Source organism: Strix uralensis, chromosome 17 (assembly GCF_047716275.1).
Source record: "Strix uralensis isolate ZFMK-TIS-50842 chromosome 17, bStrUra1, whole genome shotgun sequence".
NCBI lineage: Eukaryota > Metazoa > Chordata > Aves > Strigiformes > Strigidae > Strix > Strix uralensis.
Genome location: NC_133988.1, coordinates 10,678,169 through 10,694,789, shown reverse-complemented (window position 1 = coordinate 10,694,789; position 16,621 = coordinate 10,678,169). Strand labels below are relative to the sequence as shown.

The following is a 16,621-nucleotide window of genomic DNA, read 5'->3' as shown; positions in this document are numbered from 1 at the left end:
CTATTGCGTCTGCTGTGTTGCTGACTCTAGATGCTGACTCCTATTGACATTAAGTAACCATTAAAACCAGACAAGGTTCTACTGCAGGACAGGTAGAATTTTGCATTATGAACTGTACACATACATTATCGTGTAATTTTAATTTAAAATTCCATTTGAGAATTAATAGTAATTGCCTCCATTTCAGCTAGTCCTCTCCACTTTTGCTCTCACAGCAGCAGTATTGGCTCACACTATCAAAAGCCTTAAGGGGAACAGGTCAGTAGAAAATCTCTGCTCTGCGCTAATACATTTCAACACCTGAGAAGCAAAAAGCAGCAATTAAGCACAGCAAAATAAATAATTCAATAGTTAATTTGACCTGCCAGGTTGTAGAGTATTTTTTTTATATCCTACCAGATTGTATTTTAGTTTAGAAGAAGTGTCCCTGGAGAGTAATGCTGTGAGAGCCTGTAAAATGCTGTAGTGCAATATAAGGCAAAAGCTCACCCATAAATGGGGCAACTACTGTTTAAAGAAAAGTTTTTTTGTTGTCAGAGTCCTGCATATTTCATGAGAAAGTGATGAAGTCCTTCTCTGATTCTTTATGAATTAATCTGCCAACTGATTAGGCAGGTAAAGCAGCCATAGATTGGAAGACTAAAATTGCACTGCAGGTACTTGACTTTTAGATGGAACACAAACCAAACAGAAAGCTAATGCTCTTTTCCGTGGTAAAGGAATTGGCTTCTTTTTAATTGCCTCGCAAATAATCCATAGACAGCTTTGAGTGGGAGCAATCCATGTGGCCTCTGAATACATGAATATACATTGAAAATGGGGGGAAATATTCATGCAAGATGAGACTTAGTAGGAGAGTAAAATAGCAGTACTTTAACAAGATACTCCCACATGACTATCAAGTTTATATGGTTATGGAGTAGGGGTAATGCTAACCTGGTGGGAAAAAATAAAGCAGTCCAGATGGAAGGACTTCCAGTCCCTCCTAGTAAAAGAAGATGAGATGAAAATTGAGATGACAGGCAACTGCATGTGCACAGGTGGACAGAATTAAAAGTAGGAGGAAACAGGTAGAATAAGGTTTGAGATGGCTGTCAGCAGCCCCAAAGGTTGAGGGAAACAACAGGAGAAACACCAGAAGGGAACGCTCTGAGCCTCCACGTGCGGCTCTGAAACAAAGGGGTACGTGATGCTCCTGTGCACATTTGCTGTTCTCATTCATCCTCTACAGCTACTCCAGAAGCCAAGTGGTCTCAAAGCAGCTGCAGACTGGCTCAGCAGTATTACTGAGACTTAAGCACACTTGTTGAAAGGAGAGTACACCAGGGAGGATGCAGTAAACATAAACACTTTTTATCTCGGATATACACACACTCTCATTTACTGAGTAGTCTAGGTTCTTGCTATGCTGATTTCAACCCTTTCTGACATTAATGCAAAGCGGTAAGGTTAAAAAATAAACCCAAGCAAACTCAAAAGCAACCACAAAACCCTTTCCTGCTTACTGACACCATTGCCTAGCTCCTCTGGGTACTTCAGTAAGATCTCAATGTCCTTTATAGAAGTGATAATAAAATTCTCCACAAAGCTCAGAAAACTGCAGCTTGGGCAGGACAAGCACTGGGAGCACCCAGAGCATGCTCTCCCCAGTGCCCGCTTCTCTCCTGTAGCTGATATGACCCTACATGAACATTTGCAATGATTTGAGAGATCTAGTTGCTTTAAAAGTAAATAAATTAATTAAACCAGCTCTTAAGCTTCTAGAAAATTACTACAACTGCTATTATAGTCTTTCATAGTCCTGGGGAAGAAAACAGGGTGAACATAAACCAGGTCCACTACAAGACTTACTTTACTGCATCTTCCATTTTATAAAGATATTCATGAACATATAAAACTAAACACTCCACTCCTTTGCAATTAAGTTTCTCTCTGGTTGTAAGTACAGCTATTTTTAGTTTTAATTTGGGGATATCTCCCAGAACTGCAGAGCATAATCAGCTCCACCATAACCCTGCATCATCATTATCAAATACCAGCCTATCTTTGGAAAACACACATTTTACATACTGAAGGTCCCAGCAGCCCTTTTTCCGCTGACTGTACATATCAGTTCCTTCAATCCCGACTTCTAGTAATGCCAAACATTGGCCACTAAGTGGTGCTACAAAGATTTACTCCAAGTGCAGATCTGGCCCATTAAGCCCAAAACTGTGCTTGCCAGTCAGTACTGCTCCCTTGCAAAACAAAGGGGATGAGGAAAGGCGTGCTAATTTCAAGCCCCATTAAAAATGAAGGAAATCATTCAGTGTTTCCCTCAAATGCAAATGCAGGAAAATTTATGAGGAAATCAGATTGGTATTCAAGTTTCTAAGGAGAAATGATAGAAAATGACAAGGAGATTAAAAAAAGCACTTGAAAGCACGCATCTGCCTCCAGCCCAGTCTCCTTAATGGTGTCTCCCCATTTAACTGCTTTGGAGGTTTCATATTCATTGTGGTTTAAATTACTTCTCCCTCCACTGAGCTGTACTATAGCAGGCACAACAGCTTTTTTATGGATCTGCAGCCATTGCAGAAGATTGTCGGCATTGTTGCAATAATCAAGAATATTATTCAAAAGTAATTGCTAATGTGGTAACACCAGCCTACAGCCGTCTCATCCCTACAGTTTTTCAGTTTCCCTGTTGTTGAGCAAATCTGTTTCACGGGTTTTGAGACATAGGGCACAGTGTGGGAACAGCCAACAACTTACCAGCCAATGTTGAACTCAACGTGAGCATCAAAGAACCCAACGACAGGAGAGGTTGCTGCTTTCCAGCCTTGGATTCTGGCTCGAATCAGTCCTTCTCGTTTGTTATTGCGCACTATTTTCACCAGACCTGGGTATCTTTTATTGACATACTGGTCCAGATTAAATTTTAGCTCAACTGCAGGACAAAAAAACCACACAAATACTCAGAATGAGAAAAGCCCTGTAACGTTTTGTTTTACTTTGATTTATTCTGCAACAGAAATGGAAAGAAATCCTCAAATATTCCTAAACCCTTAGTCAGTCTCACAGACACAAACCAAGTACCGCACTTTTGGCGTGGACCACTTCAGGTGTATCAGCTCAGAGAAATTCTCTACGCATCAGAGACTTGCACAGGTTTAATATAGCCTGATGGATTTGAGTATTGTTTTGAAGAGGTAGTTTGTCTAAGTATTTTTAAATAATTATTATTCTAATTCTTTGATGATTTGCATTAGGTTACAGCTGGTCTCTGAAGGAGCAATTCTGACCTTACAGCAGCGTAACATGGGAGTGTCATGACTTTTTTTTTTTCTGATTTATGCTGTCCAGTAAGAGTGTGAAAAATAACCTCAATGAATTTTGGGTCAAGACCTAATTCAGCTCACAATTAATTTCCCTTAATTTTAAGGGGTTTCCCTTAAATATAATTAAGAATCCTCAATACCAGGCTTCTTCCCTGTTGAACTAAAAGGATATTGAAGATTTCAAATAGACTTTTTCTCTTTTGTTCATTTTCAGGCATTCCACCACAGATGGAGCAGAACTCATTCACTCCTTTATTCAGCTTCATTTCAATAGGCTTATAAACAGGCAAATTACCAAAATAGTCTCTCTATTTTTTTAAACCAGCCTAGTTTGGTAATTCCTTTACACTGCAACTTATTCATAATGAGGCTCTTACTCAAATATATTTATTAGGAAAACTAGTAGAAGCTTCCAGGACATTAGAAGCCTCATTCTTCTGATCTATATTACACAGTAGAATCATTATCATTGGAATCAAAGACCTGATAAATCTCCAGTTATCTACAAGGATGACAGAGAAAAGCCATATAAGAGTTCACTGAGAAACAATGAGTCCAATTCTTCTCTGTATTGCATTGACTCAAGCACTGCAATCTCCTATAATTACTCCATAGGTTACACTGCCATAACAGAAAGCAGAATTGGACAAAAGGTTTCTTAAATCTATAGGTTTTAGAACTTATTTTTGTTTTAGTGATTTGTTCTCTCAACTCTCCTTTCTCTTCAGGGACCTCAAAGAGGAACAGCAACTTAAAACTGAAAGATTTAAAGCTGTTGATCTGTGGAGGAAATGTTAAACTTGAGATTTATTTTAACAAATACGGTTTGAGAAGATGCAACAGTTCTAGAAGTCTAACGTATAACAACCTAAACCACAACATTCACTGCTAGTCAACTGTATCCTGAAAGTTCTTCAAACCCAACTGTCCTGTGAAAGATGTTGATCAACAGCACCCTATATCCTCACCAATATTTTGAGTTTTGATTGCTGTAACAGAAGTGCTATTTTTACATTAATGAACCAGATGACCTGAAAGTTGCATGTGCTTTGTGCCCATTCTGTTTCATTCTCATAGTCTAATTTATTTCCTACCTCAAAAAAAAAAAAAAAAAAAGAAGATGGACTCAATCTGATATTATCAATACCTGTTGAATCATGAAGAAGCCAAGTGTGTCGCCATGTAAAAAAGTAGAAACTATCTTTAAGGAGAATCTGTAGCCCCACTTTTCCTTGGAAGCAGAATTTAAACTTTTAGTCTATTAATAACAATATTCCTCTGGATGTGAAAATTTGGAGAAAAGTGTCATTTCTGTATTAAGACTGCCTATACAAATGTCATTCATCCTGTGAGGATTTCAATATAATCAGCAGGGTTTACCTACATAATGTTTATTTGTTATACAAATAGCTAATATTACTCACTGCTTTGTGCAAGTGGCTCAATCAACCCTCACATCAACAAACACAAACTCTTGTAAATTCTACTGACTTCAATAGAGAGGTGCGTTAATTTACACCAACTTATGATCTAGCTTATTAGCTATAAATCAGTGGTTGCATGTATGACCTTCCTCCCCCAGCTGTTTAAATGCAGAATGACTCAATGCTGTTTCATCCCAACATTTAAAAAAAATAATTTCAGCTAGTAGTGACCAAACTCCCTTTGATTTACATTTCACGTCCATTAACCACACAGGATACAGTACTTAGAGGAAAAGTTACGTATGTTCACCATTGTCACTGTTGTCATCCACCAGAATGATCTCCTTGAGCAAGTGTGATGGGGTGTGATTCACAACGCTGTGCACAGAGCGCAGGATGACTGAGAGTGCCTCGTTTACAAATATAAAGACCACAGAGATCTGGGGCAGGTCATCTGGATAGGTCATCTGTTTGCACCTGGAGAGAAGAAAGAAAGAATTAAAACCCAAGCAGCCACTGGGAGGTAAAATACACCAAAGAGTGTCCTCTCCTCCTTGCTGTCCAGCATACAGGGACATGCAGGCTTGGTTCTTTCTAACCCCAAAGGTGTGGTAAAAGCTGAAAAGAAGCAACATAGCTAGGAGCAGCAAACTTTCCATCAACTCAGTGAAAACCAAAGTGTATCTGCATGCACTAAGACTTGTAGCAGCTTTCATTCTCTATAAAGTTAAAAGCATCTCTTGAAGACCAAAGGAATATCAATGACTTTGCTCAAAAGCAACCTGGAAAAGGCCCACAATACTATTGCCTGTCTGTGCTCCCAGGGGAACCATCACAAGGTCTGCTGTTAGCTCATAATTAGATCTCATACTTCTAAAACCAGGATCCACTCGAGCAACTTCTGCATTTGCCCACACAAAGAGCACTTGCCACCCTTTCTGATTTTGCAGTTTGTGCAGTAATATCAAATACATGACGTTTGTTGTATGAGCATGCACTCACTGAAATATTTGCAAAACAGCTCTGCTCCATCTGAAACATCACCCTGGTAGGCAGCTACATCCTTAAATTCACAACTTCCTTTTGTGCTTGCTCCCTGATGCATGTATGTTGCCTTAGATCATTTTGAGAAGAAAAACTGAGGCCTGGATAAGTCACACAGCACAGAGCAGAGCCTCTGCTTCCCAAGTCCCCAGCCCATGCCCCTCTGTAATACCATGCTGCCTTATTTAGTGGAATTCTCTCTCACTAGCAAAGATGCTAACTTTAAAAAATTACCTACGTGTTCTCACAGTCAAAAGTCATTCAGAATTACCATAGCAATTACTGAACCTGCTCTCTAAAATACTGCTAATGATATCACAGGAAATGACTTTTCCTGCTCTTATCAAACTTTCTGACCTCTTTGCTCATTACTTTGACATAACAGTCCCTTTTTTTTCCCCACTGTCAGCAGTCATGGGGATGGGGAGGGCAACAAATGCTTGACTGTTGGGTAACCTCTGGAAATCAGTTATGAATTCTACTAAAGTGCAATTATTCGTAATTCCTACTCATCCCAGCACTATTTTCTCAGAGACCTGAGTACTTGTCATTGATTACAATGTTACCATAGCTACTTACTAGCAGCTTGCTGGTGGCCTGTACCATGCAGAGGGCCACTGTGTAAAACTTCTGTCTAAGCAATATTCTTACACAATCTAAAACCAAACCTGGAATAAAGATGAGATTTACAGGAGGTGTGAATTCTCTTACACAGCCTCCTTTCTGAATTTCTATTTGACTTGATTTTCCTCTTGACCACACCAACATATCAAAGAAGTCCATCAGGAATACTTCACTAACAGGAAAGAGCCATCAGCTAAAAACATGGACCTTGCAAAATTTCCCTTGATGAGGGACATCTTTGATCTGACAGCAGTTTGCTTCAGAGCCTCACTTGTATCAGCAGGACAGAGCAAATTGCATCTCAGTAAATCAGACTGGTACCCAAGGAGTGGGTGCATTGCTGGTGGAAGTGAGGAAGAGGAGGGAGCCCACCCCAGGCCATGCATCCTAGTGGGGTCCTGCATCAGCACTCAGAGCTAGCGTGAAAGAAGGGAAGCAAAGAAACTAGGTAGCCAACGCAAGGAGGCTGTGGCAGAGGAGGAGAAAGAGAAGGAAGTGCAGTGAGAATGAGAGGGCAGTCAAAGCAGCACTTGCCATGTAGAGGGACAAGCAATCAAAGGAAAGGTAGGATGAACATAAATGTCAGAAGCAGAGAGGCATGTGGGGAAGGACCAAAGTATTTTGCCTATAAAAAGACAGGAAACCACTGAAATAGTAAAAGATCTCAGTGGATTAGGCTGGACTTCCTTTAGCTTCTGATCAAGAAATTTTGGTGAACTTTTCTGGTGTAAAAAGTGTTTGTTTTATTGGTAAGTGGACTGAAACACCTGGGTTTCTGTTCAGACTGAAAGGCTGAGTAGAAATAATCCCCAGCGCAATTCCTCCATCCTCCCACTTATATTCTTAGAAAATCGGCATTTCTAATTCAAGCTTTAAAACCAGCACACCTAAACCATAAACCTCCACTTTTATTTGTTCTTCATCATATTAAATCAAGGCATTATTATCCTCAGTGTGACTCTCACCAGTTCACAAGACTTTTCATACCATAGTTCTCAATGATTACTTACATTATGGGGCATCATGGACTGCTTTAGATAAAAGGCTGTCTTGAATTTGTTATCCCACCAGGGTTAAGTCATTCCTATCACTTCTCACTGCAACCTTCCTTCTGCCAGTTTTCTCTTTTTGCTGTTAGCAGGACATAGTTGAAAAACTGTATATGTCTGCATTTGGAAAGAGCGCTCCAACCATTCCAATATTAGAATATCTTGGGTCCCCTCACTGCAACAGGAACATCTAGAAGGGCAAAGGCAAACCTCAGAATTTAGCAGTGGCTTAAAAGCTGTCATAATTTTATTTATTACAGCAAAGATGAAGAACAGCAAAAGAAGCTGTCCAGCTGAGTAGACTTTTCAAAGTACAACAGTGATTTAAGAGTTTATTTCTTGCAGACTTCCAGTCAACCTTGAACTCCCAACTCCTTAAGTCACTTCAGAAAATGAGATGGATGTGCTGAGGTAGTCAGGAGAAAGTACTGGTCCACTAACAAACACTGATGATGTCTGAGAACACGAGCAATCCCAATCAAGGGGCCTTTCCTTAAAAATCAGTGGGTGCTTAAGTGCTTTGCTGGATTGTCGCCCAGGTGCTTCCCAATGTATTCTGTAATTAGATACCAGTCACAGCAATTTACAGTTAATACTTCCTTCATTCCAAGAAACTCTAACCAGCAATTGACACTCTAAGCCAAATAGTGACATTAGCAAGTCACACGCAAGGATGCTCTACCATCAAAGCACAACCATGCCCACTGTCACCTTACAACGTTCTTGGCAAGGTGCTGACAGCAGACTGAGCACATTGCAATGGACAACGGTCACTTGTGCCTGTATGAAAGGTTGAAAAAGTCAGAGCATCAGGAGGACATGTGAAGTCCTCCTTGGTGCAGCCCTTGATTCTGGCCCTGGAGCATGGCAGCAGGAGAGAGGTGATTCCAGAGAAGTCCCAGGAAAAGTAAGGCTATAACAAGCTTATTGACTTTCAATAAAGCATAGGGCATCCTCTCAGAAAATGGTTGGAGCAGCAGACTGGAAACAGAAGGAAAGCATCAGGCAAGAAATCTATGAGCTAACGATGGAGGAGCTTAACATGAGACTAGTCACTGCTATTTTTTATTCTGAGAAGAAAAGTAACCAGAAAGTGAAGACACCAAACTGTAGGAAGGTGTCCTAGCAAGGCACACCTTTATATGCTTCAATCTGACCACCAAAGGACTTTGCTAAGAAATGAAGAAATTACCCATTTCTGGCAGACTTGATAGCGTGCAGTAAATCGCTGGAGTGTTTAAGGCTGCCCTTCTCAGGCAGCAGAGGCTTGGCTGCCCTGCTCAGGGAGCCCACAGCACCAGCACTACACCCAGCACTCTGCCAGGGAAGGGAGCTGGGTACCACCATGGTCTCCACTTCTCTGCACTAGGTCTGATCACATTATGAACTGTGGCAATCAGGTGATGGAGGACAATTACAGTAATTGATAGCCAAATCTTGGCCTCATTAACATCTGTCTAACACTACTGAGTTTGGGAGGAACTTAGAGCATACATTTGACCTCTGTGGTAGCTAATGATGGTCTAAGCTGGCCAGGCATAGCTCACATTTAATATTAGTGTGATTCTAAATTAGTATTATGAACTGTTATCAGGTCTCATAGTGTACAACCAGCAAAGGACTTCAGGTCGGCATGAGAAGCAGCACCTCTCTCCAGGGCAGATAGGTATGCTACAGAGAAACACACTCCTGGATGCATTTAGCACTAGTGCTCCCAAGCAAAGACTGAGGATGCCATGGCTAATCATTTCCATGGACCAGCTGAGGATGGATTAGACCTAATATGTGAAACAGCCCTTCAGGCGCCTTTGTGCAACATGCCAAGAATCAAACCTGAGGCATCCTGCTGTTGTCTTGGGAAGAGTCTTTGCGTGTCCTTGCTCTGTGTTGGCTACTGCAGAGCTTGGCTGGCAACCCAGAGGTATTTCTTTTGTACGTGACAGAGAGCTTGATATCAGATCATTTTTCCCTACTCTAAAGATGATTTTCACTCATTCTTTCCCTCGCATTGAACCGGTTCCTTAAATGAATATTTCCCAGCCAGACCTGGGAGCCCAATTGTGACCACTGTCTGTGCAGGCATAAGAAAACAGGAAAGGCTCTTCAGCTGGCAGACCAGAACCGTGGGAAAAAAAACCAAACATGTATGAACACAAAAGTCAGCAATTAGAAACTGGGACAATGAGAAAACAAAAACTTCTCCACTGCATATGAGCCTGCTCATGACAGTCCTGTGAACTCGTAGACAATAAAGAGAGGGGAAATTTTCTTTTGTCTGAACCTTCATTCCCTGAGAGCTGTATTTAATCTACTTGTATCTGATCCAATGGAAACATGGGAAGTCCTCTATTTATCAGAGCAGGTCTTACTGAGCTGGTCTTACAGAACTGGCCCATTTGAGTTGTACTATTTTTTGTGAAGGTCTGACACTACAGCCATGCAGGTAGTTCAGTGCATTACGAGGGAAAGAAGAATCCTGCCTTCTTCTCCTGTCTGCATACTTGCTAAACTCCAAAAATGAGTTTTGCTTGAAGACCTTAATAAAGTTTGGAAATGGATTAGGCAATGCATTTAGAGATTTCTGACAGCTTTACCCTTCAGGAAGAAATGCAAACAAAATTAAAGCTGCTTCATGAATCTTTAAAGTATTTAATACAAGATATGTTTTTCCAATGAACCACTGGGATGGATATGACTGGGTTTCTCTCCTTCACAAACTTGATGAAATTTCTGGGCATGTAGAAGCCTCCTCTGCAGTTCTAGCACAAAGAACCTCCAACATGCTCCATACCTTGAAAGCTGCAAAACAATCTGTGTTCATGTTTTATAGCCACAGTAGGGGAAAGAGGTGCAACGGGCACTTCATTGGGTACATGATCAATGAAAGGACAAAGATAAATATTAAAAAGATTATTGAATCCTTGCTCGTTAATGCTAACAAATACTACTTTTAATCACCAGGTCAATGTGTGTTTTGAACCCAGTTAAATCAAAGGCTCAGAGTAATCTTACATACATGGTTACCTTTTGCTACCTAAATGCTGCTGTGACTTCTGTAGGCACAGAAGATTTACAACAGCTAAATCACTACATTTAGTGGTTAGTTCAATGCCTGATTTCTTTCTCCAGAAAACCACCGAGGCTTTGCAGCTAGCGCTAGACGTAATAGTAAATTTCAGATGCAGAAATAAACTAGCATTACATTCTTGTTCTGCATCGGCACAACAGTGAAAATGTGACCAGCTGCAAATATCTCCTTCCCCAGCATGGGATTCAACTGCTGACCAGTCCATGGCAAAAGCAATGACGAGCTACAAAACTGATTAACTTCACAGATCATGAATCTGTCAGGCAGAGGGCTCCAACTCCTTCCTAATTAATTCTCCTTCTCAATAGAAGGTGTTAACTGTATTACGACATAACATTCTCCTTCTGTTAAGGATGGATTTTTCTGCCCTATCTAAAAAAGAAAAACCAAACCAAAAACCAGTTAAATTTTTGAGTTCAAGACTTGCTCTTACTTTCTCCTTCTGTTTTGCAGCTCAAGGACAGCATTCACTAAGAATCATGAGAGAAGCAACACATTATATTTACAACTAAGGTAAAAAGAGAAGCAACAGTTGTTTTCAGAAGAAGCCTAGAAAATCTGGTGATACCAGAAGATACCTTTTTACCATGGCTATTTCTCCACAGTCTGTGTTGCTTTATGGAACAGCCTCCAATTTGATTTATCATACAGAATAAAAATCAACACTACCTCCCTTTTCCTGAATTTATTTGGGGTAGCACAGATACAAGATACAGTGCAATCCTGGTTGGTGCTGCGAGCTTGGTAGTCTAGGCAGCTCCAAAAAAGCATCAACACTGATAAACAAAGGATTTGGTGGGTGAATTTCCTGCCCTGAGTGACAGCTAAAGAAATTGGGATAGTTTTCCCTCCACCTCTGCAAGTACTACAACACTCCTGGCAGTATTTGGACATTCAGCATTAATGCTGACTTCCTGAATTCATCCAGTTTTTGGGTCCTCAGCAAAGAGAGTATTTGTCAAAGCAACAAAGGCCAATATTGAGCTCTACTGCCTGATTCTTCTTGAAAGAACATACTAAATGACAGTTTTGCAAGAACTAAATGTAATGCCAAAGAAATGACTGCCCTCTCTATTGCTTGAGAGATCATCTTCATAGTACGCATTATTTAAAACACTCATCTGTCAGGACTTTACAGTCTGTAAATGGTCAGCTTCCCTGAATAACTTGTACCTGACTTCAGTTGCTCCCTTGGCCACCCTCCATGCAGCATGTCCTCGGCAGTTATCCCTGAAGAAGTTAATTAAAATAAAGACATGTCCTCAACTGTTCCCGAGTACAAACTGTGTCTGTTCCTCCTCTCACAATGTTTCAGTGCTTCATATTAAAGGGGAGTAAGGGGAAGTCAACTAAAATAGTCTGTCCTCCAGCTTTTCTCATACACAGTGATGTTGATGGTCATTTTCATGATTATATAAATTGAGCTCTTAAATCTACTCCATACTGTGGGAATTCCCAGCAGCTTTTTTTCACATCTCCTTGACACATTTTTCCTTATTTTGCATCCAAAAGTCAAAGAAATAAAGCACCCACATTCATCAGAAAGAAATCAGGCCAAATCCTTTTTTCGGTGCTAATCTCAAACTCTTCCTGTATCAAGGAAAAGTGTCCTTTAATATCAACCAGAAACAAATGATTGCAATACACCATGAGTTTACCAGCACACATCTGGTCCTGGGAATTTCCCACATTCCCAGGCTGAACAATTGGACTTTGTGCCTGTAGGATTTGCAGAACGAAGAATAGCAGCAGCCTTTTAAAAATAAATGTCTTTTATACCTTAGAACTCTCTCTTCTCTGTCCTATCTCCTAGACCAAATTTACAGGGATTTGTGTCCTGTAACACTTCCATGAAGGAGAGAGACCTTTCAAGCTGGGACACAGGCAGTTCCAGGGGTAGGTTAAAACTCCCCATGAAATTGCAATAATAAACATGAGACAAGTGTTTCCTGAGAATCAGACATTAATTTTTATCCTTTTGCCTTTCTTTTTAAATTCCAGGTCAGTACAACTGGACTAATTTCTCTGCACAAAAAAACCCCAACACACATTTGTATCTTGGTTTTTAACACACTTGCTGCTCTATTTGGCTTAATTCCTCCCTTCTCTATGACAAATTACTTCATGTGTATGGTAGAAAGCCCTGAGAACTGCCAATCAGTGACTGATAGCACAATATATATGCACAGTTAACACATGCAGCATGAAGATGGCCCCACTTGTAAAGAATATTAACCCTTACATTTAGGATTATTAGACTCTTTAAATGTAGCTGCCACACACATAAATAAGAGGCCTTATATTTCAATGAGCTATTTCTGACTTTCCTCAGGCAAACAATACCAGAAACATGCCACCATGTCTAATACTCATATTGATTTATACATATAAAAATGTTAAAACTAGTTCCAATCACTTTTAAAACAAGTCCCTTTATTAACATGAAAAATGGCTAAAAGATCATGCTCAGATCCTTCTGTAGTAAAAAGTATTTGCCTTTTTTTGGTAACTTAACTTGAGTCACTAATATGTTTTGAAATACCATCTGTAAGAAATTTCCACTCTATCCCCTAGTGTGCCCATTCAGATCTGCCTGTGGCTGTATGCATGCTGCATCACAAAGCATTAGGCTGATTGGAAATTAATGGAGAAGCTGAAATCTGCTTTCAAATGCTTTTCAAAAATCCCCAAGGAAAATGTATCCCCCATGTGACTTTATTTTTAATGGTGCTGCACTTAAGTTTAAGGAAGAGCCCAACTAAATTCCAAGTGACATTATTCTGCCTAATTTTAGGTGATTAAACACTAATGGCTTATTTAGATTTGTCAAGTGATTCTCAAGATTTCTGAAGGATCCTGGTCCCTGTTCCAATTGGATTTTTGGCTTGCATCCTTTAGAAGGAAAAAGTAGACAAGAGTTGTCTTAGAAAAATAAACATAAAGATAGTCTTGCAAAATTCTGCTTTGCAATTGGAGAGCTGTTTGAACTTGAAGTTAAGTGAAATGTAAACATCAGTGAAACCAATGAAGTGATACTAAATAAAGGCAAAACTATAGGCATTTTGCCAATTCACAATAGCAGTGCTTTGATTTGAAGTTCTTGCCAGCAAAATATATTCAGAAAACACTATGTTTTTTGCAACTTTCTGAAACTTATTTCTGGGAACTATGCTGTCTGTGAAGGAGAGAGAACATACTCTCACCTCAGTGCTTTGCCAAAACCAAGACCTCATATTTCAAATAGGGAAGGTTCACAAAGAGCCATTCAAGAAGCCAGAAAATGTTTTCTAGGGTGCATTCACAAAATTGGCTGCTACCCTGTGGCACCACTTCTTGTTCCTGCCACCAAGGGTCATTACTCTCCAGCTAGCAATGTGAAGTCAGCTATTCAGCTGCATTTCCAACAGCGATTTCTAGATTTCCCATTAAGCAGTACTCTTCTACTCAAAGTGATGCATCAAGATCCCCAAAAAGGATATTTATGGCAATGGAAAAATTAATCCCAGCATGTCTGCAGGGAGTGAGAAAATAACAGCCCAGATATCCAAAAGTTGACTACATATCTTAAGATACCACCTTCTCTGAAATGTCTCTCCCATTGCACTCCAAGTCCATTCCAGGCATAAGGTAAAAACAGTGGAGTGGATGAAATCAAAGGAACAATTTTCAATAAATAATGTATAAGAGCAAACTCACCATTTTCCATTTGCACAGAACACTTTGCTGTACCCTTGAAGCTATTTGTTATTCAGATAATAATATGTAAATACAGACAGTTATTCCTGACTATTAAAAAATTTACTGCAAGTATTTAATATTAAAAATTCAAGGTACTTTTGTTTAATTTTTAGGATCTCAATCCCTCAGCTGGTGCTGCTGGTGCTGGACAGAGGCTGAGTATCACAGTGTTATCTAGAAATGTAGGGCAATAAAAAAGTTTTCAAGGTAACTGCTGCAGAGCTCTTCACGGATTTCATTACAGGTTGGCTGTCACGTTGCAGTGTGGTGGTAAGGAGGAGGGTAGAGGAATGCAATCATTTTCCACTATTACTTCAGCTAACAATGTTTTTTATGTTCTTGGGAGGACACACAACAATGTTTGGCAAACAATCCTTTCTTTAATGGGCTCCAGTATATTTCACAGGAGACCAGCTTTAATCTCTGGTCAAATCCAGTTATACAGCAGAATGTTTCTTTCTATCTATGTACAAATACAGGTTGGTTGGAGGAGTAAACAACCAAATGGGAGGTCAGTCATAAAATGAGTAAACCACTGCCTGCCAAAACCATAGTGAGAAGCTGTTCATTTTGCCTTGTCCCAGCAGTTGCAAGGCTGGTTGTAGCCCAGGAAGGTAACGCGTCGCCGGTAATCACAGCACTTGGTGTGCTGAGGTGATGCAGAAGCTGATTTGACTAACCAGCAATGGCCTTGAAACGTTTAAACTGTAGTCACAGGGTTTTTCCTCTTGCTTTAAAATGATCAATTTCTAGCAGAGTGAAAACAGACCAAGTTTATGGTACGTGAGAAGAATTATGGTTCAAATAGAGCAGCGTTCCAAGAACAAATGCATAAAGAACATTGATTTAGCACTGAAAATGGGAGTATTAAATCCCTGATGTTTAGATGCTTTATACGGGATTGAGCGGAGAGCCTGGTGGTAGTAGCAGCATGTTTATAAAAAGGCATGTCTCCGAGTCAAGCAGAGAGGACAAATGAAGGTGCATGTACCTTATGTATTTCCCTCGGTAGACAGGGGTAGGAAACTGCCTGACAAACAGTCTTTTGAGCAACAGACGATGGAGCACACCCGAAGATCTCAGTGCGCTTTAGATCAGGACTCTGCAGGATAAATCACTGGGCAAAAACAGCTTGGTGAAAACCTAAGAGCGGTCAGATCCTGAAGTGCAGACGGGACTTTACTCCTCTTTACATCTTTCCCATTGATACTTGCAGGATTGTTCTTTGTCTATTATAACTACTTTATGAAATGTCCTATTCAAGTAAAGGAGTTAAGCATGTCTTAACTTCACTGGGGTTACTCATACACTTAAAACTAGGAACATATTTAAGTGCTTCATTGGACTGGAGCCTAATTGCACTTTTATAGCTTTTGTTTAAATTAAAGGCTAGCTAGAGGTGAACAGCACAGTATTCAACAATTTCATGCATCTAGAAGTTAAATGTTAACAACAGTTTCTTACCTTCTAATTATTTTGAGCACTTCAGAAAACTCTTGCATTTTAATTTAATTTTGGTTACATTTAGAAATAAAAACATTTTTTAAAAACCCAGCCACATTTACTGTCTAGCACAAAGCTAATAGCTAGGGCACACACTTCATAGCAGCAAAACACTTCAACGTATGGGGTTTTTTTATATTTATGAGCTCTTATCCTAATTCAGAAAAACAGGTCAGCATATGCTTACTCTTCACTCAGGTTGACAGAAATTAGGCACACATCCTAGACCAAGCAACATACTTAAGTATGATTGTGAATTTGAGTGGGCCAAGGACACATGCTAGTCTCTTCCTGACTCTTAGAAGATATGGCCATTGTAGCACTTCAACATCCATGCACTGCTCCTGCCCAAACCTCCCTGCTGAGAACTGATTTCCTTTTTCAGTCTATGTTGTCCAGTGTTTTCTCCTATTTGCCCATAGACCATAGACATTTTGAAGCCACATCCTCAGTGTTTGCAGATTGAAATTAATTTGCCATCAGAAAGAAACCTAGAAGTGAGTGCTCTGCACTGAGGGAACAGATTATTCCCATTAACCGTCTGCCCAGCAGACTGAGGCTGCGTTCACAACCATGCCCTTCTTCATCCCTCATCTATAGACAGACACATTCAAGCTGTTCCATCCAGACTATTTGCTCAAATCTGTACTTAGAGAAACTTTCCCCCCGCTGCTTCCAGAGATTCCCAGATCTGTCAGGCAAAGGAGTTGAGTGCTCTTCTATGAGCAAACAGAACACAAATTCCCTGTCTCCTGGGTACACATGGGTTAATCACACCAAGGCAATAAGCCAACCAACTAGCTGTAGGTCATGCATTTGTTTTCAGGCAGT

At 40.1% G+C, this 16,621-nt stretch overlaps 1 protein-coding gene across 2 annotated transcripts in view; it reads right to left on the bottom strand.

The window, feature by feature from the left end:
• GALNT9 (polypeptide N-acetylgalactosaminyltransferase 9) overlaps positions 1–16,621 on the bottom strand; it is a 155,709-nt gene that overhangs the window by 95,941 nt on the left and 43,147 nt on the right. For both annotated transcript variants that reach the window (XM_074887399.1, XM_074887400.1), the window contains exons 3-4: positions 5,055–5,221; positions 2,755–2,929 (exon numbers count right to left, since the gene is read on the bottom strand). In XM_074887399.1, coding sequence (XP_074743500.1) covers positions 2,755–2,929; positions 5,055–5,221 — 342 coding nt within the window. The remainder of the gene's footprint in view (positions 1–2,754; positions 2,930–5,054; positions 5,222–16,621) is intronic.